Here is a 26278-nt window from a genome sequence, read left to right as displayed (position 1 = left end):
ATCCTTTTAACCAATAGCCTATACCCATCATTTTTACAGTTTCAAGCTGTGTACAATATTTGGCTCCAAAGATGAGGAAATGAAATGGATTCATCTATGAAATTAGCTGGGAAAGGACAGTATAATGTACTTATTATGAACAATGTTATTTTTGATTGAAAGTATGTTATGAACAGGAAAACTGTAGAAAATAAAAATCTCTCACCAAGCTCCCTAGCTCAGTTAATTCTCCAAACTCAACAAGAACAGGGCTGTCTAAAATTTACTCCACAAGCATCTATCAAGCTTTGCGAGTGTTGAAATTCAATCCTTGCTAAATTAGAACATTAACTAGTTTAAGTTGCCTTGCAGCTTCCAAGCCATCTGAAAGCCTACACTGTTTACAAGTTATCTTTTTCCCCAATTGCTCAAATATTGTACAGTACTTGAAATTATTTCATATTTTGTTATTTCTTGCACCTTATATACATATTCATTTAGCAAATATGTTTGATAATTACTTTTGAAGCTATTATGCCCCTCTCAATTCTGTTTTGTTTAAAGAACAGAAGTTCTCAGCACAAGTAGTTTCATGGATTGGGGGGGAGGGGAGAAGAGAAAATAATCACAATGTAAGAAATGATTATACACTATTGAAGTCTTGGCTAAGTTTCCTTTGACAGGTGGACATTTGCTTGGGACATACAGGAGGTAAAGCTCTTTCCCAGAAAGGCTAATGGGATATTAGTTAACTTCATGTATGGATATAAACACAAAGAAATCAATTCCCTCAACGTCACAAACAAGGAGGGCTTCAGTGGAGGATGCAAACTTACTTTGAATAAGAAGAAATGCAGGAGGGAAAGATTGACACGAAAGTAACGCTCTAAATAATTACAAAAAGGACAAAAGCCTGAAGCATTATTTTATTCTGCATAGTACTAAAGAATTAATCCTGTTGAAATATTAATGGAGAAGAATCTTTGTTACAGAATTTAATCCCATGTTTATAATACATGCTAAAAAAGAGGGTTGCATGCACAAACTGCAATAATTTCTTCTTCCTTTGGGCTTCATGAATAATTCCCAGATTTGCTCTGGAACATTTTAGTGCAACTGATAAGACATTTCCACCAGCTGTCAATGACCACTATTGCATCTTTTCTGTCTGAATATTTCTCTGCCATAATGGCTAACGTCTGATATAAATAATGATGGGAACAGTGTGACCAGATTTTATAACACAGTAAAACGGGCTAATCACTACCGGAGACATAGGTGTTAAAAGACCAATATACAACAACCATAAAAGGAATGAGAACTTTTTCTTTGATGGTTGCAGAGCAACTCTTAGCAATGAGGCCTTCCTGCAAGAAGAATTCCAGAGAGACTATCTGGATATTTCCCCATACAGGAAACAGAAAAATGCATGGAAAAGCGTCAATGGTCATTCAGAAATGAGAACCATATTTTCTATTAGCCTTTTAAAGCAGGGTTAATAAATTTACACCTATTGACAATCATTTCCAGATGGTCATTTGTCTGTACTAATTTTTTAAAACTACACTACTTACTCTGATCAAACAGTTAGAAGTACAATAGTGAATGAAAGGAAGGGGACACGATTTTCTACGTATAATCCACAAAGACAAAGAACAATAGAATCTATAAAATATTAATTTCCCATTAGAGGTTAATTTTTTTAAATAATTACATGTTACGATGGGTTAATTTTTCTGAATAATTAAATCACGTTTCCTGAGTGAACGGTTTGTAGTGAAATTAGTACAGGTTTTTTGACGCTAGATGGCTCAGTACAAGTTACTTGCAAGTGACTCGTGAATAGTCATATCAATTGTGAAGTGATTTCTTCTGTCGTACTATATAAAGTTACAACATGCCGAGAACATAAAGTAAATATATTACACTGAATAATAGACAAATAGAACAGTAGAAAATAGTTAATGCTTAAAACTGATACACCTGAAACAAAAATATACAAACTGCAAAGAGGCAATGCAGTATGTATAATATAAAGTTACTGAATAATAATCCTTGCATTTGATATAGCACTTTATCGCACCTCATCTTCGAGACGTCTCAAAGCGCTTCACAGAATATACTGTAAAGTAAATTGACTATATATTTTGTGGCCGAAACGTACCCAAATCTAATCCCGTGGACCCAAAACGTTGACTCACTTTCCTTTCTCCATAGATGCTGCCTGACCTGAGTGTTCCCAGCGACTTCTGTTTTTGTTTCTAATCCTTTTCTGTTTGTTTTATTTGCCCAAACAATTCCAACACCAACAATTTGCATTTCATAGCCCTTGAGATAATTATAATAATTATGTTTCGTAGTGAAAGACTCCTACTGCAGGAGTATAATCGCAAACGAGTTAGAATTGTGGTGGAAAGAAAAAGTGAATGCTGAAAAACTGATGCAGGGTGTGACCTGAAACATTGAAAGTTGCTTTCACCTTCAGATAACTGCACATTATTTTCTTAAACAAATTAAAACCACAAAGTTCTAACTGGTCACATGGAAGGAAATTACTATAACTTTTACTCAAGCAAATATATAATCTGGCATAAGAATGAGTAATTAAAGCTGGACATTTAAGAAGGCATGACCCACTCTGATGAAGGAACGATAAGCATTGATTCATGTTACTTACTGGCACGCATGGGAAAGCTGTTGAGCAATCCCATATGCTATTGGGTCTCTGTCTAAGGCAAATACGGTGATGCCCGAGGCGTGCGAAAGGATCATTTTTGTGTGGCCTCCTGCTCCAAAAGTCATATCCAGAAAGGTCTGAAACAAAAATGGAAACAAATTCTTGGTACAGCAATAACATTTTTTCAAAGAAACAGTACCTAAAGTACTGTGCTATACACAAGGAAATCTAAAATAAAAACACACTGAATAGAACAATTTAAAATAATAACACTTGTATTTGATAAAGGGTCTATAATGTCAAAACATCTCGAAGCAGTTCACAGCGAATTTCTGTAAAATGCAGTAACTATGTATTTGTAGACAAACCTGGCAGCCTATTTCCACACAGCAATGTCCTACAGCTACAAAATAAATCACCAATTTGATCTGAAGGATTGATGGCCAGAACACTGGGTGAAACTCTGTTCTCTTTTCTAACAGTGTTATGGGATCCTTAGCATCCACCTAAGCAGACAGACAGCTTAACGTATTTTTTTGAAGTTGTATCTGAAAGAAGAAAGGATCGCATATCAAACAATGCATCACTCCCTGGTATTGCATTGGAATATATTAAATGCCCTGAATACTAAAATACTTTAGAATACACTGAATTCAATATATACTCTATGCACTATTCTTCAGCTTAAAATCATAAGATAATACTTGAAATTGTTTCCTCCAGGAAAAATGTTCAACCACATTCACACTGACACAATTTTCACACGACGCTCATCTTGTTGAAGCTACTAGTAACATGAAAAACATTAAAGGATACAAATATATTGAAAATATCAACAGAACTACCAATTATCTGCAAGTTATTTTTGCTGAAGATACTGACTTCCAGGAATGATTCTGTTGAAACAAAGTTTGGTTTCTAACTGCCAAACACATCTAGCACTTATCTTCCTCTGAGTCACTGGCTTCTGTGACCACCAATATTTGGATAAACTAATTTATAATAATGCTTGCATTTGATATAGCGCCTTATCACGCAGTTGAGATGTCTCAAAGAGTTTCTTTTTCAGATACAACTTCAGAAAATATACACAATATATCATACAAGACTAAAAAAAGACTGACTAGTAATTCAATCTGGAAGTTCGAGCGACATTCAAAAAACATGAAAGAGAAGCTGGAGTGGCTTACAATTGTTTGGTCTCCTTTGATAGAATTACTGCTTTGTAACTTGCTCCCGGGTATCTGTTATTTGATATGTAATAGTGTGATAATTTGATTCTTGGTTCACTATTTCTTAGAGAAAATAATTTATCGGGGCGCAATATTTATTACAGACAAACCTAACGTATTAAATTTCCACTGCAGTATTTGTTGATTATTACATTTCTTGATTAGAACTCTTATCCAGTGAAACTCAAGTGAGAGAGAGCGGATTCATAACTATAAAGAGAATTCTTTCTTGAATTTGTGTTCTAGCATAGTAGGTTTAACAGGTATAACATGGGCGGTTAGCTTGAGAGTCGCACAGCAACAAATGAAGTCAAGGAATGAGTGAAGCCCAACTTTATACATGCATTGATGGCATATAGTGTGTGGTTTACATTGTCCTTCCTGCAAGTTTGAAATCACATCCCCAATCATACATAATAATAATCATAAATTAATGTGGAAATTCAATTATTTCAGGAAATTAGATCACAGGACACCAATAAGTATAACAACCTTTTAAGTATACAGTATGTCTTTGACTTAAGCTTACTTATTTATCAGTTTTCATGTTACAAATCATGTTTTATCAACAATGCACTTCAATGAAACAAAAAGATTACTCACATCACAAATATTCAAGTGGCAGGAAGAAAACACTGTAACTGTGCTTATGAAGTTTGTAGAAGTGAATTTTAATAGCTACAAATATTATTAAACAAATTAAATTGTTATTTCTTAAAAGCAACAAATGTATGCTAAGATCTATTTTGAAATTTATCTCCCACCCCACACTCCCTCAGTCCATCAGAACTAAAATAAACACTGCATTCTTAGATGCTTAACAGGTGAGTGAATACATGTATTGTATTGCACATTATACTGTTGTACACTTTATCCATAATTAATTGAGTAATGTGCTTAGAATTCTTTTAAATGTCCATCTCTCCTCTCAATTAGACTTGTGGCTAAAAATATTTTTACCATGTTTTAATCAGTTAGAATACAAGTGTATTAAAAGTAAGCCAAATCACTTACAGATTTTAAATTTGACACTCCCTGCATAATGGAAGGGGTAGGTTTGTAGCAGCTGCTGAACATCAGGCAAATTTGCGTCAGACATTTTTTCCCCTATTTCAGTAACCCAACAGAAGAGCTTCAGCTCCAGCATCTCAATGTAAGCGGATGGCAAGCGCAGAATTCTTGAAGGCGAATGTAGGGGAGCAATAATTAATACAAAAGAATACTGAAAGGTAGCTGTTTAAAAACGCATAAGGTTATTGTAACTGAAAAGTAAACCTCTTGATTGTATATATGGCCATTTTACTATAGCAAGCCACAATTAAATTAAACGATACTGTGCATTTTTGCAACAGTTTTACCACCCCGCCTCCAATACATTTGACATGCTTCAATATAGTTTGTATTTTATTAAATAAATCAGAAGCAGTAACCACAGTGAATAAAAGCCATTTATATTTTACAGTCAAGTTTATTACAGATATTTATTCCTGATCAGTTGCATTCAGTGTTCAGGTCATAGTGTTTAAGCTGCAAGATCATATTATGACAATGGAGAATCCATTAGAAAGCAAGGACTAAATAGAATATATGATCACATCTTTTCTGCAAGTCTTTGTTCTGTACCTGAAGTTCACTGTCATAATCAGTTTACATCATTATAATTCATGTCATTTTGTAATAAAGTAGCAGCAGTTATAAATCTTACCATCCATTTTGGTAGGGTGAATTTGCATAATGAGAAGGCATTTATATTATTTATTGCAAAATCATAACTGGGTAGTTGAATTGATACACTACAGCTTTTCCAAGGAAATTTACACAGTCCAAGTAAAGTTTTTTCCACTCAATTGCATCGCTTTGGACGCTGCAATAAATGAACAACAGTGGAGAAAGGTAGTATAGAGAATGCTGACCATTGCAAGACTTAAGACACACTCCAATTCTCCCCTTTCAATTATATTTAGGTTAAGCTTCAGGGCTATAGCATTCGCTGTATGATATCAAAATACTATAATGCCAATTAAATCTAGTTCAAATAGTGTTATGGGATCTTCATCTGAACAAGCAGACATTGGAAGAACAGCACCTCCAAGTCCCAACATGGGGCTTGAACCCATAACCTTCAGAGGTGAGAGGGCTACCAACTGAGCGAAGCTGACACACTTACACTGTGAGTATGTTCCAAATGGCACCAGATGGTTCCTTTTCAGAATCAATGTGGATACAGTATGAGGGGGTTAGTCTTTGAATATTTTTTGTTCTCTCATAGCATTTTCCAAACGAAGTTGAGTTTTAGCAACTAACTTAAATATTGACGCCATATTGCATGCTCCAATTTACTGGAAGCCTATAGTCAGGAATTATTTTCAGGCACCAACTTGTAACTTTAGAAACTTTAGGTTTTTTGGTGGCAAATTAAAAGCGAACCTTAGACCTGAACTCAATCCTGATTCAAATAAAATGCAACATTTATCAAAATCACCAGTCTTTGAAAAGTCACTACCATTAGGCAACTGTTATAGATGTTTTCCAATCTGAAGTCTGTCGAAATATATAGAATTACAATGATAGAACAACAACTTACATTTATATAGCGACCTTCGCGTAAAACAACATCTCGGATTGCTTTACAAAGCAAGCCAAATGCCAAACCAGGGAGAGACAGAGGGGTTGAGTAAGGGAGTTCCAGGGGACAGGGGTGTAAAATTGAAAGGTTTGGCCACCAATGGTAGAGCCGGGGACGTGCATCAAGCCTGCATTTTACTGCAAAGTGTAGTGACTGTGTATTTGTAAACTAACAGATAAACTCCAATTTCAATGTGGAAATCAAACTGGTTGCCAGGTTGTACTATATTACTTCACACACAAAACAGTTACAAAATAAATAAATGTACACACCTTTCAGTGTATTTGTATTATTTGGGTTTGGAATAAAAGTACATTTGCCAATGCTTTGTACTATTTTCAAGTACATAGTCTTGTATACATGTGTTCTGAGATGTCCAGTCAGTTAAGATAAATGACCTTCCATTGAACGCAGGCAAAGTCTTTTACTAAACATTAAAATTTCACATGATTTCAATATCAAAAATAAATCTGGAAAAACATAAAGCTGCTTAGCTTGCCAATACAAATCATAAACTGCCTGGTAATGAGAAAACATTACATCATTCACTTCAAAACTACAGCCTAGAATACAGAGAACAGTGGATGGTCAGGGTGAATTATAGAGATGCATGGAGCACCAAGTTGGGCTGGAGCCAATATGTTAACCTAAGTACTGTACAAATGTGCAAGCCTCAAATGAACAAGAGGCCTTTACACATCTGTAAATCATCCCCTGGCCATCTGTTACATTGTTCAATTATATATATATTCATTAGATATAAAAAAAACTTTACTCTCAATTGCTTGATAAAAATATTGCCAGCAGTGTTGGATGAAGTGACTATGCAGATGTGAAGAAGCGGTCAGTAGTGAAAAGCAATGAGCCTTGTAAAACTGAAGATGCAAAAGAAAATTGGGTGACTGAAAGTTTTTTTGGGGGAAAAAGCACCTGATATACACAAGTTAATTATTCACAGAAAACATTTTTCAGAAAGTACAGGTGGATTAAGTAATTGATTGTATTCAGTGCACCATAAAGAAAGCCAGCATCACAATGCCTTAGCAGCCAACGTGGATATAACATGGGAGTTTTTAAGAACTTCAATTACAGCATGGAAGGGAATATTTCTGATGACTAATGTGTGCGTAGGCAGAAAGTCTTAATTTACCACATTGTCCAGAAGTAAGGAAGAAATCAAATTGGGTCAATTTAGTACAGCAGTAATCCTCACCATCAGTGGTGTGTTGTAAAGTTTATTGGTGCTCTAAGAGTTCAATCATTGTTTAATTAGGAAATACCGACAGAATATTTTACGACATGACAAAATGCTTCAGGCCCATTCAGCTTTTGAATTGTTTTGCCAATGCTCAATTATAATACAGAAAAGTGTGATTCAGATTGGTATGGTCCCTTCTAGCCCAGTTCAGATAACTCAATGCAAGGTTATGCACATGGGCATTGTGACAGAAATGTAATGAACCAAAGAAGACCCAAAGCATTGTGGATTTGTTTATTCTATAAAACACAAGAACCGTTATGGTTCTGAATTCCAACGGCTGCCAAAAAAAAATAATAAATTGATCACTTCAATCCACAACTGTTTGTGGGACACTTCTGTACGCAATTCACTTTACAGTATATTCTGTGAAGCGCTTTGAGACATCTTGAAGACATGATAAGGCACTATATCAAATGCAAGGATTATTATTATAAAGATCAAAAAGAATGGTGGAAACAATTTGTTTGGACCTATGTGCTAATTACTCAAGTCTTTAATGCATGGTTTGAACAAATGGCCAAAAGCAACAAGGAACGGTGGAAATGATAATCTGTCTGGACCTGTGCGCTAATAACTCTTGAAACTCTGAAATGTATGGTTAAACCAAATGGATGGAAGATGTTTGCATTGATGAATATCAGTGATGAATTGCATTAAACAGGCCAGGAGACAGACTTCTCAGATGCAGATTTGGTGAGACTCAGAAGAGTATAAAGTAACACAAATTTGGTCTGGTCTTTGTCTGAACTTTACCTCTGGGTTCACAAACCAAAGGATAGAACCTTACAAAAGCAAGATGGGCAGTTTCAATAAGACATTAGAAATATGTGTGGTGTGCAAATGTGTAATGGTGAGCAAAACTGAAGAAATCAAGATATGCATCTTCCCCTTTGACTGAGAATATTTAAATCTGTATAATTCCTGCTTTTGAGACACAGGTTCAGAATAAAGTCAAAGCACTATATGGTTGCTAAAGCTTAAAATGTCCTTTAGAATTATAATTAGCACCATTGCCATCTTAAAAAGTACACTACCTTCTGAACCAGAACTTTGTGGCTGTATGGTCCCTTTAGGCAAATGAAATAAATTTCAGTTTTCAGTTGTGAATTAGCAATCCCATTGACATGAGGCAGGAATTAAGGCAGTTGTTTCTCTAGCACATGAAGTAAAACCAATGTGACTGACAGATATCCTTCTGCTTGCCAACAGATGCAATTGTTTTTGTTCTGAAGTACAGCCACGAAAACTCTACTCTGGAGAATTTTCCTTGCCAGTTTTCTCTCCTTCCACCTCATCTCCTAAAGGCATTTGTGACTTTTTTTTCCCCACTCACTCACAATTAAGTCACTCTCCAGTACATCACCCAAGTGACCATTATTAATGTGAGCCTGAACACAATATTTAAGCATAAAGAGCGTCATTCTGAAGCCTATCATCACCCAGCATTCATGTATGCTTTTTCCAGCAGAAATTACTGAATACTGATCCAGATGAGGAAATTTGGCTGAATGTTCCCTTCCTACCCTAAGTACTGAGGCCAATATTTGGCAACAGACTGAATTACCCTTTTTTCTTACACAATACGCTTCATTTACTTTTTAATGAAATGAAGGAAGGTAAAAGAATACTCCATTTTTAAATGGTGAAAATATATTTCTAAATGAACTTCTATTAATTAAACCTGAAGTGAATTATGTAAACATATTTCAACAGAAAGCACACAAGTCATTAATCAATTGTATAAACCTACCAGTACAAACAAGCATACAAAGTGGCTTCATCTATTACAGCTACTATTTGTAGAAAAAAGTAATACCCAGAACAGCTTTTAAACAATGTTTATTTTTCACAAAGAACACAATGCTGCAATTGCAATAACAGGTTACAAAATTATTGACTTATTTATCATTGACATCTTGAACCAGAAAGCAAGTTACCTCACACCTGTCACACGTTTATCATTTGTAGCAATATTTGATATCGCATTTGATATCGCACTTTTCACGTCTTCTAGACAGCTCAAAGTGCTTCACAGAATATACTGTAACGTGATTTGACTGTATATTTGTGGGTGAAACGCGGCAGCCAATTACGCACAGAAGTGCTCACAAACAATCGTGGATTGAAGTGACCAATTTATTATCATGTTTTTTTCTTGAGGGATTATTATCAGGCTTGTGGAATAAGGAAACTTGCCCAAGGTTTCATCTTGTCGGGAATCAAACCCAGCGCCCTCGCTTGCAAGGCAAGTGCTATAACTACTGAGCTACAAAACTCCACTTCTACATATATTAGAGCCTAAAACATGCGTAAAAAAAGTGATCTTTGCACATTTTCCAACAATTTCCAACATTCTTGTGAATACATATTTTCTAATGCTATTGCCTCATTTCTTTTACAATTTCTATAGATCCATGTAATTTTCACAAAATGAACATCAAAGTTGTGCTTGGGTTTGTTAAGCACATCACTAAAACTGGTGTCTGTGATGGCACGAAGATATTTACATTTTATTAGCTCAGAATATTATTTCTATAACTAGAGTATTTTTATACATGAAACACAATTTTGAATACAACTGAACTATTCACCAGTCACAAATTTGCATGATTTATACAGCCACAGGGATTAGAATTGCTTTGTGCTTAACTTGATTATCAGATGCATTTCAAACCATCTAAACCAGTGGAGTTTAATTTATCAAGGAACAAACTTAAAATTCCTAAATCCATGACTCACATGCACTATAAATATTGCAAGAATATAAATCTATGAAAATCCAGTGTATTAAATGTAACCTAAGCGCAGCACACCTATTAGCATTATGGTAACATACAGTACTAAGATTGCTAAGAATTGCCATTAGTTGTAGGAATTTTATAAATTTTTACAATTTGTTCAGTCACAAGTGACTAAGAAGCCACCTCTATCATAATTTCTACTTTTAATCCTCCCTCAAAACAGTTTCCAAGAAAATCAAAACCCTATAATTAAAGGTGAACCCATGAAAACACGAGTAGTAAAGTAGCATTAAGGATTACTTTGTGTTTAAAAACAAACTTCAACCAGATCATAAATATAATCGAGTAACTACAATTATCACTTTGCACTGGTTAAAGAAAAAAAACCTTGCTTAAGAGTTTAGGATTATAAGACTGACCAGTGAAAGGGCAAGTTATGTACAGGATCCAAAGAATCCAAACTGAAGAAATAACAGACAGCGGGCATCCTACGCTGTCTTGATGAGTCACAATGTGAACACGTCAGAACCAGCCGAGATGGATTCAGTGCACCAACTGAGCATTTACAAAAGCAAATGGTTCAATACATCCGCTGAGCTGATTAGGGCAATTCCAAAATATACAATATATTTAACCAACATTTCTAAAAGATCTATGCTGAGAAAGCCCAAGAGTTTCGTGGGAATTCACAGAATAGACTTGTTCAACATGCGGAAATAGCTTTTGGGTCCGGATTTCGGAATACAAAGCCAGCGAACGCACAGTGCTCATCAAGTTCAATTTGTTAATTTAAACAATGTATTTAACAGCAATCACAACCACATGTAACAATTTTAATACAAACATAAACCCGCATTTCCACAGCTCATTAATATACTATGAAATAAGAAGTTCAAAGAATTATAAAGTCATGAGATGAAAGCATTCTCATTGTTAGAGAATCTGGAATATGTTTTGAGTTCTAAATTTCCAAAAATGTAGTATTTTATGCACTACATTAAAGAAATCTAGCAAAAAAACTTGCAAATCAAAATTATCAACATTAATGGAACACTTTTCACACAAAAATAAACATCATGAAGCACATCCCAATATATATACATAATATATACACATAATATATATAGACACACACACACTTGTGTATGAATCAAAACCATGACTGAAAATTCAAATACACTAAAAGACAAACAAGGGAGAAGAAATCTGTTAATTTGGATTACTACAGAGCATTTTGTGAAGCTTCTGTAAAATGCAGCAACAACTTGCACTTTTCTAGTGCCCTCCACGCAGGGTAGCGACTCAGAGTGCCTATCACTCACCACTGTAGCCGTTATAGGGAATAAGTGAATAACACTACTCACAATAGTGTGTAGTTTCTGACTGGGTAGAAGTAGAAGTGCAAGTCTCCATGACCATTTTTCCAGTAATTTTTTTTGTACAATGGTTGGTATAATCCAATGGATCATCAGGGCTCAGAGAGTTCTAATCTTATTTTCAATAGCTCATTTACAATATCTTGCATATGGATCTTACAGGGATTTTTTATGGTTGATTGTAAGTATTATCCCACATAACCTACACGTTGGAGTTTAGTCTTCACTTAAATTTGCTTGTTTCACATGATATCATGTTGAAAAGTAACATACTGTACTGTTTGTACTTCAAAACTAAAGGTTTTGACACATTGGAAACAGGATGTTTCACGTTTGTCAATTTATGGGCAATTAAATGAATGTAGTTTGTTAAAAAGCAAAATACATCTACAGTGTGTCAATCAGTATAACTACACTGACAACTGTGCTTTTTTAATTAAGCAGTTTCCAATTATCTAAGCCAGTACATCTTCAACCTTGTGCTGACGATGACTCAGAGCTCTGACTCACCAGCCAAACTTTTTTTTCCCCATAAGGAAAACTATTAAAGTTGTTTCAAGTTCATTCAAAAAAAAATCCTGAATATAAGTTACTTTCGCAAACCATGGAGCAGATCACCCCTCCACCCCACATATAGCACTGCAATACTTTGACTTCACTCAGGCACAATTAGAATTGTACTCAAGAATGAAATGATAAATAAAGGTTTGGGCAAACTGTTGCTTTCTTAACAAACATTAATGATTTGTCTCAGAGACAAGCTGTGCATACAATGCAAAAGGACATATTTACATTCATAATATAGGACTAACAATATCATGAGAATATTTGACGGGTGCAAACAACAGAACTAACATTTGTTGTAGCATGTAAATGAATCAAACAATTCATTAAAAATAAAAATGCATTCAAGTGTATTCAGTTTAATTTTGCATTATAAGCTTCCCTTGATTGACAATGAAGGTTGAGAATCAATCAACTGTACAAGATATAAGAAAACACGTATACCAAAGAAAGCTTAAGACTTTTTAAAATGTTTTTCCAATGCTTCTAAATTCTCAAATTATTTTTTCCATTAACTCAGGGCTTCCCAGGATTCTCCTCTTTTCCATACTTTCTCCACCTCCACATCTTTGACCTTCTCCACTCATCATCCAACCTGATCCATTCTATGCCGAGTATTCAGCTGTATATTCTTTCCTGCAGATCTTATGATGCACACAACTAACTGTCATTAGTCTTGCAGTACAATGCCTGTATCGTTAAAATTGAATTTCTCCATACTCTTCAATGAGACATTGGTAATCTGGTTTCCTTCAATCCCTCAAAGAATGAAATGAACAGTTTATATCTACATCAGTGCCATTCAGCCACCAAGGTTCCGGTTTTCCTTTCCCTCTGAACACTGTATCAGGATTCAAAGTGAACAGTCTGTTTTAAAAAAAAACATATAGTCTCACTCAAACAGATCCATTCATGGGACCCGGTACACAAAAGCAGAAAGAAAGCTTTGTGTGGTCAAAGTAAAAGGTCAAAGCCCCACGCATGCCTGTTTGCAGTGCTTATTTTGTTTCAAAGGAGATGTTAAATAAACGTGAAGACTGACATACAACCTGATGTTTTAGGAAGAAAAACTTATCTGGTATGACACGGTTGACAAAAATTCACCACGGAAGCTAACAGCTTTTTGATCACTTGTAGAAGACCATCAAAACAGAGCTCTGTATGACTGACTCAAGACCACATGAACTTGTGAAATTATCCTGTACTTGATTGGCAAGTAACATCATTATAAATGACAAAAACACTCAATTATTAATTAATTGGTTACTAATTATTAGGTAGCATTGGGGAGCAACTGTCTCAGTGAAGCTGCTGTTACACTCGAGAGAACACAGCACTGAAAATAACATACCCATTAGGAATGCAATATTATATAAATAGCCAGCAATTCTGCAGACAAATGCAGGTGTGTAATAATAATAATCCTTGCATTTGTTCTCGTGCCTTATCAAGCTCAGCGACATCTCAAAGTACTTCAGAGTATACTGTAAAATGAATTGACTATACTTTGTGGGCGAAAAGCAGCTAATTGCACATAGCAGTGTCCCACAAACAGTTGTGGATTGAAGTGACCAATTTATTATTGTTTTTGAAGGATTTTTTGTGTACAATGTATCCTATGCCTGAACCTTGACTGTTGCAATTTAATGTAACTTTATGTTGCAATATTACCAAAACAAAATACAATTGACTATTCCTGAAATCAAGATTTCCTGAAGCAGCTTCACAACAATCAGATGATGCCATAGTCACCAATTGTGTTAATAATCTTATAAACTACATATCCAATTTTTACATTTCACTTAGGCACAAAATTCTGCACCACTGGCATTTTTTATTTGATGCTTAATGCTCAGTAATACAATAACACTTTTAATATTTCTTACACATTGCACATTGGGAAGACGTCTCAAAAGCACTTCACATGATATGCTGTAAAATGTAGAGGGTACTTTATTGAGTATTTTGTTGGCGAGCACAGCAGAAAATGTATGCAAAGCAATACCAACAGCCATGAACTGAACCTTTTTTTAATATTTTGGGGATTGGTAACCTGAAGAACTCCCTTCTCTTTCAAATGGTGTCATAGGATCTCTAAAATCCACTTTAACAGGTACACAGGGCCTCAGTTTAACGTCTCGTCCAAACGATGGCATCTCGAACAATGCAGCAAGCACACTGCACTCAACTATCAGTGGACACTATGATTTCAAAGTCCCTTCTGGGGAACTGAACCCACAGCCTTCTGACTCAGACTCAAAGTATTTCATCACACAAAAAATGATGAGAATATGGATGAATTGCTCTAGGTGATCATGTATGCAAATCACTTAAGGTGCTTAAAAGGGAGACAGAAACATGGAAGTAGGGAAAGTCAGGGGGTTGGGGAGCCAGTGCAGCTGAGCAAGAATTGGGATGAAAGGCTTACGGAGCCTGGAGTGGGCACCACCGTGGGTTGCAGAGTTCTGGATGGTCTGCAGAGTTCTGGATGGACTGCAGAGTTCTGGATGGTCTGCAGAGTTCTGGATGGTCTGCAGAGTTCTGGATGGTCTGCAGCTTGCAAAGGGAGGTGCTGGGGAGTCCAGTAAGCGGGGTGTTCAAATAATTGAGCCTGGACATGATGCAGGTAAAAAAGTGGGGATGTGGGATAAAAATATTTACCATGATCTAACAAAATGGCAATACAAAAAACAACTTGCATTTGTATAGTGTCCCTCACACAGGGTAGCATCCCAGAGCAGTACAGGTTCAATAGGCAAATTGGCCTAATTCTGATCCAAGGAGAACTTCAATTTTAACTAAAATAATGGGAAATGTTCCAGAGCATCTGATTGATAAACAACTCAAAAATTGCAGAACAGATATTTTTATTATACTCTGGAAATATTTTGACTGCTTAAAAGCAGCATTTTGGGAAACGTTTTCCATTGGTTAAAGCTTGATAAAACTTTCAGCTGATACTTCTACAATCACTGCTCATTCCTAGTCAATAGCCAAATAAGTCCCAAATATTCTTTCGTTATAGCAGATATCGCTTATATTCCTGACGAAACAAGAACCATAATCAATCATCACCAACTTTACTTGCCCTCGCCAGTACATGCTACATTGTTGTTCTCCTGAATTGGTTTTGTTCTCAGAATTTTGCTTCACAAATTTAAACAGCAAGGTTCTAAATCTCTTTGATTTAGGCATAAATCATACCTATCAATTGCAATCATAGTCTTGATCATCAAATGAGCCACATAGCATTACCGACTCTTGACTGATGGACACTGCTAACCGAAGCTTTCCCCAGAAATTGTAATTTAAACCACATCTGGGAATTATTGGCCTCACCTTGTTACTTTATATTTACATATACTCTTTGGCTTAGCAGATAAACATGCAGAAAGTATACTTATTAATTGCAAGTTATAATAATCCTTGCATTTGACATAACACCTTATCACATCTTTGAGATGTCTCAAAGCGCTTATCTAAACATACTGTAAAGTGGATTGACTGTATATTTTGCGGGTGATACGTACACTTAAAACTTTCTGAGAAAGGCTCCATTTGGCCATAGAATTGTTTTCAAAAAAAGTCTTGCTCCAAACATTTCTACCAAATCTAGATGTGTTATCATAAACTGTGGACAAACGGTAATCCATATGTGTTGATGTATTCAAAATGCAGGGCTCAAGACAAAAACGTGTGAAGAGTCATTGCAGAAATTGATCAGTACTGTACATGTAAAGATTCGGTTTCCCTCCTGGATGGTAATCAATACACGTTCCATGGATGTGGCAGACCAAGCATTGAATGATTTTAGCTACTCATTGGGCAATTGTGCAATAAATAATCTGGTACAAAATCCTGACTCACCTGTCCGGGTTTCGGTGACAAACAATTAAGAACTTCTTTCACCATCACTGGTTTGTGGGAGCATGTGGTTTGCAACGAACTTTTTCGACTGGAGTTTTCCTCTGAGTCGGGTGCAGTGCCCGAAGCCTCTGCCTGGTCGACTTTTTCGGTCTCGCTCGATGCCGAGGAGGAAAACTTTCTGGGCGGACACCGAAGAGCGACGCTGATTTTACCCCAATAAAGTTCGTCACGTCCAACGCCAGGAGGTGAACGGCTTTGAAGGAGACGGTTTACCAATCTCATTGTCATGTTGGTTGGGATGGGATGGGTTGGGGTGGGTTGGGGTGGGTTGGGAAGGTCAGCCTTCAGGGAGATGTCCTGTACAATACAGTTCTTAGCCGGTGGGAAGCTCTCGCTGTGAGCGATTTAAAAAGTAGGCGACGCTATAAATGATTTAACCGCACGGGAACCGTTTATGGGGGGGGTGGTGGGGGGAGGGAGTAAGAAATAAATCGCTCTGGACACACAAAACGGCACCAAGTGTCGTACCTTTCTGAGTTCGGGGAGGGTAAGGAGGGAGGGAGGGCGGGTGGGGGGGGGGGAAAGGATGAGGAGGCCGAGGGGGTCGGGTCGCGTGCGGCCAATAACCCCACGTTGACGGGCCTGCGAGGAGGGCCCTCCCTCTTCGGGAGCGTTGCCGCGGTTGGGTTTCGGGGTGACGCTCAACGTCCTCTGAGCCCGGGGCGGGGTGTCTGACCTACTCTGACAACGTTTGGTCGGCGAACCCCGGTCTCGTACCGTCACGTGTAAACACCAGGACCTCACGGTTCACGGACCGAGCGAGCAGACGCGTAATGGGCGGTCATTGTGGTTCGGGGTTTTATTGCGACGTCTCGTCTATTAACGAGTCTATTTGACATGAATTTTTTTTAAAAAAAAACACACATGTGAATCAGCGCGGGGACCGTTCAGGTATCTATCTCTACGTGAGTTGAAAGACTCCCTTCCTCCTCTCTGACAGCTGTCTGGCCGCCATGACACTACACACACACGTTCCCGCCATCTCCGCCGCCCGAGCAGTTAAACGGCTGAACATCCTCCGCACGTCCCCGAGACGTCACGGCGCACCGTCACGTTCACCCCCCCCCCCACCTTGAGACGTCAGGGCGCAAAGGCACGTCTTCCGCCTCCCCACCCCTTCTACTCACTCGCTAACTCGCTCGCTCACCCTCCCGCGATGACGTCACGACGCAAAGCCCTGGGCGGCGGCGGTGGCGGCGGGTGGGTGGTGGGGGTGCGAACGCCGACCAATCAGAAGGCGGCAGCTCGCGCCACGGACCGGTTTGAATTCCGCTGCCTCTAACGGCCGTTTGGTTCCCCTCCCCCCCCGCCCCTCGACAGCAAGCGATCACCCAAAAATAACATGACCCGCGGTTCAGGCGTGAGTATGCCCTCGATTTCTCTTTTAAATCGTTGTTGGGGTTGAGGCTTAAACCTGAGCTGCTTCTCTCTCCCTCTCTCTCACTCTCTCTCTCTCAACCCCCTCTCTCGATGGTCTTCCACATCGAGGCGCTGGTTTTAATGCACCTCACACTCAATCTCTCGATGAGTTCGGGCCTAAGTTGACTTTCAGGTATAGAATCTGTATAGAAATTATACAGCACAGAAGGAGGCCATTCGGCCCATCGTGCCCCTTGCCGGCTCCTTGAACAAAGTGCTACCCAAATTGATCCCATCCCCCGGCTCTACCCCCCCCCCCCCCTCTCCCCCACCACCCCCCTCACCCCATAGGCCTTGCAAACACTTGCCCTCCCCGAATGTCTGCCCACTTCTCCCCCGCAAGCCGTTCCGGAATCGGCTTCCGCCACTCCCTCCCCGCCGGGCGAGCGCGTTCCGGATCCGAACAGCACGGACGAGCTGCACGTGCGCGAGTGAGACGACGACGACGCGAGAACGTGAATCCAGAGTTGTTTTGCTGCCCAACTGCCGCTTGGTTGGCTGTTATCCGCTCCCTCTCCCAGTGTGCGCGTGTGCGTTGTTTGTTTTTTTTTTTTTTGCAAAGTTGTTCACCTGACGCGCGTAACGCGATGAGCTGGATTTGTACATTGTTAGATTGACAAAATGTACAGTCGGATTCAAGATCCTCATCCTCACCCACAAGGCCATTCGCGGCCTCGCTCCCTCCTACCTCTCCGACCTACTATCCCCCTACCTACCTGCCCGTACCCTCTGTTCCTCCGGCTCCGGTCTGCTCCACGTCCCCCGCCCCAACCGCCCGACCATCGGTGGCCTTCGGCCTCTCAGCCCCGAGGCTCTGGAACTCCATCCCTCAGTGCCTTCGCCGCTTCCTCTCTTTCCTCCTTCAAGGCCGGTCTCAAGACCTTTCTCTTTGACCTTCAGCCTTCAGCTCCCCTCTCGACTCTCTGCCCCCTCCTCGCTCCCTCCCTTCCCTCCCCTCACCCTGACCATTTCCCCCCAATGCTCGGGTGCCGACCCAACTGTCCAGCGCCTTGGGTTGTCCTCCCGACGTGAAAGGCGCTCTATAAATGCAATCATGTTGTTGTTGTTGTTGATTCACTTCACAGTATATATAATCTGTGAAGTGCTTTGAAGTCCCTGTGAAGTCTCGAACATGTGACAAGGCGCTGTATCAAATGCAAGGATTATTATTATTATTGATGAATCTGAAGTTTTGACACATGCTGCTTTACTGTGCGAGCTGTCTTTGCAAAGGTGCCCTAACATTCAGTGAGAGTAATTTTGTTTACAAAATCAATTTAAATTTGCATTACCCTTAAACTCATGGTTATACACATGACTAAGCCCTTGAAAGAAGAAGGTTCCCTCCCTCCCAGTCTATGCACTGAATAGGTGTGTGATCCTAAAAAAAATAGAAGTCGCTAGGAACACGCAGCAGGTCAGGCAGCATCTATGGAGCGAGGAAAATGGTTAACGTTTCAGGTTGATCACCTTTCATCAGAACGCAAAATGAACTACGTCAGAACGTGATATCGCCAGCAAAATATACAGTCAATTCACTTTACAGTATATTTTGTGAAGTGCTTTGAGATGGCTCGAAGACGTGATAAGGCACTATATCAAATGCAAACATTAGTGTTATTGTATGTAAATAATGTAAATGGTACAGCAGGTATTATATTATATATATTATATATTATACTGTAATTATAAATGTTAATGTAACCAAAAAGTTTGATGAATATTGTCAATTTATTTTTACAAGACCTTGGAATAATAAGTGTAATGTTCAAACTATTTTTAAATTTACAGCAATGAAGGAAGTGTGAATCAATTAGGACAAATGTATTTAAACAGAAACCTCTGAACATTACCATGATGTCTTCTGGTGAAAATGATGTGTGCAATCATTTAAAGGTTATAGTCCGTGTCCGTCCAGAGAATTCAAGCGAACTGGATGAAAAATATAGCAGAGTTGTGCATGTCGTCGATGAACACATGCTTGTTTTTGATCCAAAACTGGAAGACGTGAACTTTTTTCATCCTACAACACATCGTGATTTAAACAAGAGAAGGAATAGAGATCTTAAATTTATCTTTGACCAAGTTTTTGATGACAGTGCCTCACAATTAGATGTATTTGAACAAACAAGGTCAATATTGGAGGGTGTTTTTAATGGATATAACGGTACAGGTAAAGTATTGTACATTTACTTTTGCTTCATATGCTTTGATTTTTTTATTGAATCCAATGCAATTGTTTATCAGAAGTAAAATTTTAGCATGAAGGCTCAGAATTTATGAGGAAGAAGTGTAGAACATGCAGGTAGAAGCCTAGAGTATTTCGCAAATAACAATACACAGTCATGACACTTCACAGTATATGTTGAGAAGTACCTTGGGATGTTCAATGATATGATAAAGCACTGTATCAAATGCAATTATTATTTGTGAATAACATTTTCAACAAGGGTGAGCAATCATGTAATAAACAGTTGATGAATCTAAGGCATAATGCAACTTAATGTACTTTATGAAACATGCTTTCACTTACTGATTTTGCAAACTAAATGAATTCCAGCAACATTGACTAAATAATTGAGATGGAACTAAATCTCCACTTTATTAATGAATCACTTTATAATGCTGTTTATCAATCCTGAATATATAAGGTTTTTAAGTTATTTAAGGATGATATTTATTATTTTTCATGAGCTCTAGCATACCAAAACTGTAGGAACTAAAGTGTTATATTTCTATATCCAGTCTTTGCATATGGTGCAACAGGAGCTGGAAAAACTCACACAATGTTGGGGTCACCTAAACAGCCTGGGGTGATGTACTTAACAATGATGGAATTGTATAATCGAATGGAACAGATAAAAAGTGAGAGGAGCTGTGATGTTGCTGTTTCATACTTTGAGGTGAGATTCACTGTCAGTTAAGCATTTTGACATCTATTAATACACCATTTTTCAGTAAGGATACCATAAAGATTTGTACTGATCCTGGATCTTGTCACTGGCTTTTTTTCCCATTGTGTTTGTCATGAGTTTTCTAATCATATAGACACTTAAAAAAGGGACCAGTGATGATGGTGATCACTGCAAGATAGAGTCTACTGCAATACAGCAATCGTGCTATGCCATTAGCAACAATTCCTGCACATGCTTGTCAAATGGAATGGGAGTCAATAGCTACCTGACAACCTGGAAAAGCCAGCTCTAAAAGCCAGGTGTACAGCTTGCAGTAGAAGCAAATCCATGAACAAACAGAGCATGTTCTTTTGGGGTCATCTTGTTTAATCAGTTTCTATTATTTAGTTTCTTTTAGTATAATTGTTGCTGCTTTAGACCTAACTGGTCTGATATCGAACTAACAGATTCTCTAATTTTATGTATGCTGCACAGTAAAAAGTATTGGAGGGCAGCCCATCAGGTAATGATGGGAAGAGGGAAGGAACAAACGTGAGAAGATAAAGTAATAAGTTAAAACTCATCTCTTGTACATTTTTAATGTTCAATTTGGTTTTTAAGGTGTATAATGAGCAGATTCGAGACCTATTAACTAATTCAAGATCTCTGGCAATGCGAGAAGATGCACAAAATGGAATTGTTATCCAGGGTTTAACTCTACACAAGGTACAATCTGTTTAATCTTGTTCATAGAAAATACTACATTTTTGTTTTAAATAATCTATTTACATTTATTTGATGTTGAGATGAACTGATTAAATATTTTGCATGGGTGATGTACTACATTAGTTACACTTTTTCTTCAGGAACCTTGGGGGCAGAGTGGCTGAAGGCTCTCCCGCCAGTGGTGGGGCAGGTGGGTCGGGGGACGTAGAGCAGGCCGGAGTCGGCTGAGTGGAGGGAGCGGACGGGTTGGTAGGGGGTTAGGAGGTCGCAGAGGTAGGGTGGGGCGAGTCCGGGGAGGGCTTTGTAGGTGAGGACCAGGATCTTGAACTGGATCCTCTGAAGGATAGGGAGCCAATGGAGTCAGACGAGAATGAGGGAGATGGAGTTTGGTGCGGGAGAGGACATGGGCTGCAGAGTTCTGGATTATCTGCAGCCTGTGGAGGGAGGAGTTGGGAAGGCCGACAAGCAGGGCGTTTGCATAGTCGAGCCTGGAGGTGATGAAGGCATGAACAAGAGTTTCAGTGGTCTGAGGGTTGAGGTAGTGGCGGAGTCGGGCGATGTTACAGAGGTGAGAGAAGGCAGAGCAGGCCATGGCTTGGATGTGGGGAAGAAAAGACAGTTGAGGGTTGAACAAGACATCTAAAAGGCTTATTGATCCTAAAGAATTCTTGTCTTATTGATTCTAAAGAATTCTTGTGTTATGTTGCGGAGAAAATATAAGCATCTTTATAAGCATGAGCATATTTGCAATTTTATTATCTGATATATATATATATCAAATAATACAATTACAAATATGCTCAGTGATTTTTTTTTGATCAGACAGGTGTCTGATGCATGAGGAAACCCATTACTGTGCTTAAGACTATCCAAACCAAATTGAAGTTCTAGTGCAGTAAGCTGTTTCCTTTGTATTGAGAAGTGAAGAAATGGGTGGATTTTACGAATCGGCACAAGGTTTAGAAGTTGGCTCATCGCAAATAATGCAGTTTAGAATGTTAAATAACATTTCATTGGTCGAACCATTTCTTTAAATCACTCTTGGAAACTCATTTGTTCCTGAGGCACGAAACGCTGGTGAAGATTACCATTGAGGCTGAGTGTTTTATCCATACACATTGAATATTGCAATGCAAGAAAAAGTGTTTGTGTATATCTTTCTGTTCATAAAATATTTGACCAAATGTAAAACTATTGGATGAAGTTGAAAGATTTAATATGTGAACAACTCTCCTTGTGACAACTCTCTGTAGCCTAAATCTGCCGAACAGCTCCTTGCAATGTTGGATTACGGAAATACAAACAGAACACAGCATCCAACTGATGCGAATTCCACGTCTTCACGTTCACATGCAGTCTTTCAGGTATTCTATAAATAGAAACTCTAATATTATAAGATTTGTAAAAAAACGTGGTCTGTTAATCATTTTAATGTTTTTTAAATAAAATTGCCTGCATGATTAAAATTTGGTTCAGTGAAAATAAGTATAAAAATGTCATTAAGTTATTCTTCAAAACTTTTTACTGTGGTATCCAAGATATTATGCTGAGTACAATTATGATGCTTTTTATATGATCACTTTAAATGTTGTCAAAATTATTAATGTGCCCTGTCTCAAGCTTTTCAGACTATTATTGATGTTTCCACATTTTGGTAAAACAGATTTTACCTTTGATTTTGCTCAGCATATTTACACTATTCTACTATTTCTGCAGATTTATTTAAGACAGCAAGATAGAACTGCATACATCAGCCAAAGCATTAAAATTGCAAAAATGTGCCTCGTTGATTTGGCTGGATCTGAACGAAATATGAGCACAAAAGTAGCTCGCCTCAGGGAGGGTGCAAATATTAACCGATCTCTTTTGGCTCTTGGCAATGTCATAAATGCCTTAGCAGATCCAAAGGTAAGAAACAATTTTTGTATAGTAGTTTATGTTGTTAGCATTACAGTGAACCTAATAGGTTCATAAAGTTGCTGGTGCTGATAGGTTGGATTGAAGTTGAGTGTTTCTTCAGAGCTGGTTCTATCTCAGATGGACTTCGCCACCTCCAGAAAAACTATTTTTAGATGGCATTCATTGTATTGACCAGGATTCAAATCCAAAAACATAATGGGCAGGGAGACTGGTTTGCAAACTACTTTAGTTGATGATAGTTCTCCAAAGGCATGCCTCAGCATTTGATATGGATGACCCTCCTAAACTAAAATGACTGTTTTTCTTCAAAGAAAAGAAGTCTCAGATTCTGTACCTAATACTTGTTAAGAGGTTCTCTTAAACATTGTTTTCTTTCTTGTGCAACCATAACCCCTTCCCCCTAGACATTCACCATGTTTTATAGCCAAATGCCTGAGTACATGTAGGAGTAATTATAAGGTGAGGAAAATGCTGGTACAATCCTGAGATTCTCCTGTAAAACAGACTGCACAATTATTTGAGGTGTGTTTAGTTTCAAAAATTTAAGGAATGGCTTTCTCATTCAGATAGGATAAGACTTGTTTCAAGAGATCTTTTGATGTAGAATAAAACATTCACAAAGTTTATGCACCTCCTCACATCCAAAGGACAGCATCTTCTTACACTGCAACAGGGCTGTATTGGGAGTGTCAGTTTTTTAGACTATGTGAGTTCAGGTCCAGAGGTGAGAGTGCTGCTAACTGAGCCAGGCTGACGCACAAATAAGGTACATAAGTATAAATTTGTCAGTCCTGTAGGTGCACTTAAATTGAGGGCCGTGGTGTTTTCCTCACTGTGTAACTTGCAACCCCACTATAATCTATCTGTGTGGTCTTACAAATGTTAAAAAGTGAAATAAATCTACACAGGAAGATATTTTCAAAAGCTGAAAACTATGTTATGCTAGCTCCCCATTTAGGTAAATAATGAGGTTGATTTGCTTACAGCTGTATAAACTAGGTAACAAAGAGGAAGGGAGGAGTGAAATTTGCTCTCTCTCAATCTGAATTTCATGTGATGAATGATCGCAACAACGAAACAGAGATGTGGTATCTGAATAAAAGTCCTGTAGCTCAGTGGTTAGAGCACTCGCTTTGCAAGCGAGAGACCTGGGTTCAATTCCAGGCAGGTCAGAGCGAAACCTTGGGCAAGTTTCCTTACTCCACACGCCTAATAATAATCCCTCCAAAACCAAAAACAATAAGAAATTGGTCATTTTCAATCAACGACTGTTTGTGGGACATTGCTGTGCGCAATTGGCTGCCGCATTCGCCCACAAATATACAGTCAATTCACTTTACAGTGTGTTCTGTGAAGCGCTTTGGGACGTCCTCCCGACGTGAAAAGCACTATATCAAATGCAAGGATTATTATTATTATTAAAAGGAGCTATGTTACCAGCGATGAACAAGTAACTTCTAATATTTTAATTGCAAGAATATTGAAATAATTTGAATGAGAAATATATTAATTAAGTGCTCCGAGACGATACCCTGTGTAAGTGGAGCTATATAAGTGCAAGTAGTTGTTGTTCTATACTTTGGGTCTAATTCTGATTGAAATAAAACCTAAACTGATTTTTTTTTAATGCCCACTATTTTTGCACCTTTTTTTAATAAGATGAAATTCTGTAACTAACTCTGAACTTTTCGGACTCCTGTACAACAAAGCAATGTCCAAACAAATGGACAAAGTTTCTTTATTTGGCATCCAATAAATAGATGTAATGTTATGCCTGCAATTCCCTTTGGATTAAAATACAATTAAATTAAATCTAGTTTCATCGAAGTAGATTATTAATGAAATGCCATTTTGTTAAGTGCAACAGGGAACTTATGTCACGCGTCATGCTGCTTGTGTAGTCATGAGAATCTTGAAATTAATTATGCCATACTTTATAATGTAAATGAAAATAGTTTAAGGTTCAATCTCAGAATCATAGGAAATAACACCATGTACCAGAGATGGAGCTTTCCCAGCAACTAGTGTTTAAAAGTTTACAGCTTTAGATCAGCTCTTAGTGTGAAGTTGCAGTGCACACTGTGTCCTGTGAAGCCATTCTGGCATCCTCTCCCTAACCATGACATTATCAGAATAGACTATCAGAGAGAGATCTGAGTCGAGGGTTTTCACACAATTTATTTTGTTCTTTAGATATCTTGAGTCTCTTGAGTTCTCATTGGTGGCTAGAAACAGTCTACACCTAAATGTTTCTTTGCACACTGTTTGGCCTATGGATATCGAAAATGCAGCAAATAGAAAATAAATTTACAAATGATCTTCAGATAAGTTTTGAAAATTGTCTATCTTTCTTCCTCCCTGTACTATAAAATTTGACCTCCAGTGAGAGAAGGAACAAATTCCCACACATTGGACAGTCCAAGGTGTTTATTGCTTCTAATTTGTTGGATACAATTGGTAGCCACTCATTTGTTTATAAATCTATCTGCCACAAGTCCTACTTTAAATGCAAACTGTATGTGAAGGAGAACTACACCATCTTTACTCAAGTATGAGAATTTCTGTTTTAAACCTCCCTGAGCCACTACCAACCAAATATTATTCTCCAGGTTACTTAACATGAAGAACAGTATGTAGAACTGCCCCCACACCCACCCACCAAACCTAACATTGTCACTATATGTTTGTGGTGAACATTTGAACAAAATGTGTTCTGGTTTAAAATATGCAAAGTGAGAATAATTAAGAACTGGAGGAGAAAAACATCTGGTGCAGTAATTCTGCAATCATTAAAAAGCTTATTGGTTCTTGGAAAATAAAGTCTTGCTGTTCTGCGTTGTGTTAACAAGAAAACCATATCTGACTCCAGAGCGCAAATATTTGCGCAATATTATATTATTTAACCGGATAGATGATCAAACGATACTATACGCTGC

General features: G+C 38.0%; 2 protein-coding genes across 5 annotated transcripts in view; one reads left to right on the top strand and one right to left on the bottom strand.

Annotated features, from left to right (window-relative positions):
* The window catches only part of mettl15 (methyltransferase like 15), a 42106-nt gene extending 25211 nt beyond the window's left edge, over positions 1–16895 (bottom strand). Inside the window, exons 1-2 of the mRNA XM_007887671.2 lie at positions 16324–16895; positions 2657–2793 (exon numbers count right to left, since the gene is read on the bottom strand). Coding sequence (XP_007885862.1) covers positions 2657–2793; positions 16324–16611 — 425 coding nt within the window. The 5' untranslated portion in view covers positions 16612–16895. The remainder of the gene's footprint in view (positions 1–2656; positions 2794–16323) is intronic.
* A 363-nt stretch (positions 16896–17258) lies between these two features.
* Positions 17259–26278, top strand: part of kif18a (kinesin family member 18A) — a 30900-nt gene continuing 21880 nt past the window's right edge. For 2 of the 4 annotated variants that reach the window (XM_042341487.1, XM_042341489.1), the window contains exons 1-6: positions 17689–17743; positions 19594–19975; positions 20548–20705; positions 21318–21422; positions 22676–22786; positions 23139–23330. In XM_042341487.1, coding sequence (XP_042197421.1) covers positions 19657–19975; positions 20548–20705; positions 21318–21422; positions 22676–22786; positions 23139–23330 — 885 coding nt within the window. In that variant the 5' untranslated portion in view covers positions 17689–17743; positions 19594–19656. Of the gene's footprint in view, positions 17275–17688; positions 17744–19593; positions 19976–20547; positions 20706–21317; positions 21423–22675; positions 22787–23138; positions 23331–26278 lie in introns of those variants that run through there. The other 2 variants (XM_042341488.1, XM_007887669.2) reach the window with 2 other exon arrangements.

The sequence above is a fragment of the Callorhinchus milii genome, unplaced genomic scaffold (assembly GCF_018977255.1).
Source record: "Callorhinchus milii isolate IMCB2004 unplaced genomic scaffold, IMCB_Cmil_1.0 Scaffold17, whole genome shotgun sequence".
In the NCBI taxonomy this organism is placed as follows: domain Eukaryota; kingdom Metazoa; phylum Chordata; class Chondrichthyes; order Chimaeriformes; family Callorhinchidae; genus Callorhinchus; species Callorhinchus milii.
The sequence above is the reverse complement of the archived record's forward strand: the minus strand, read 5'-3'. Positions and strand labels throughout refer to the sequence as shown.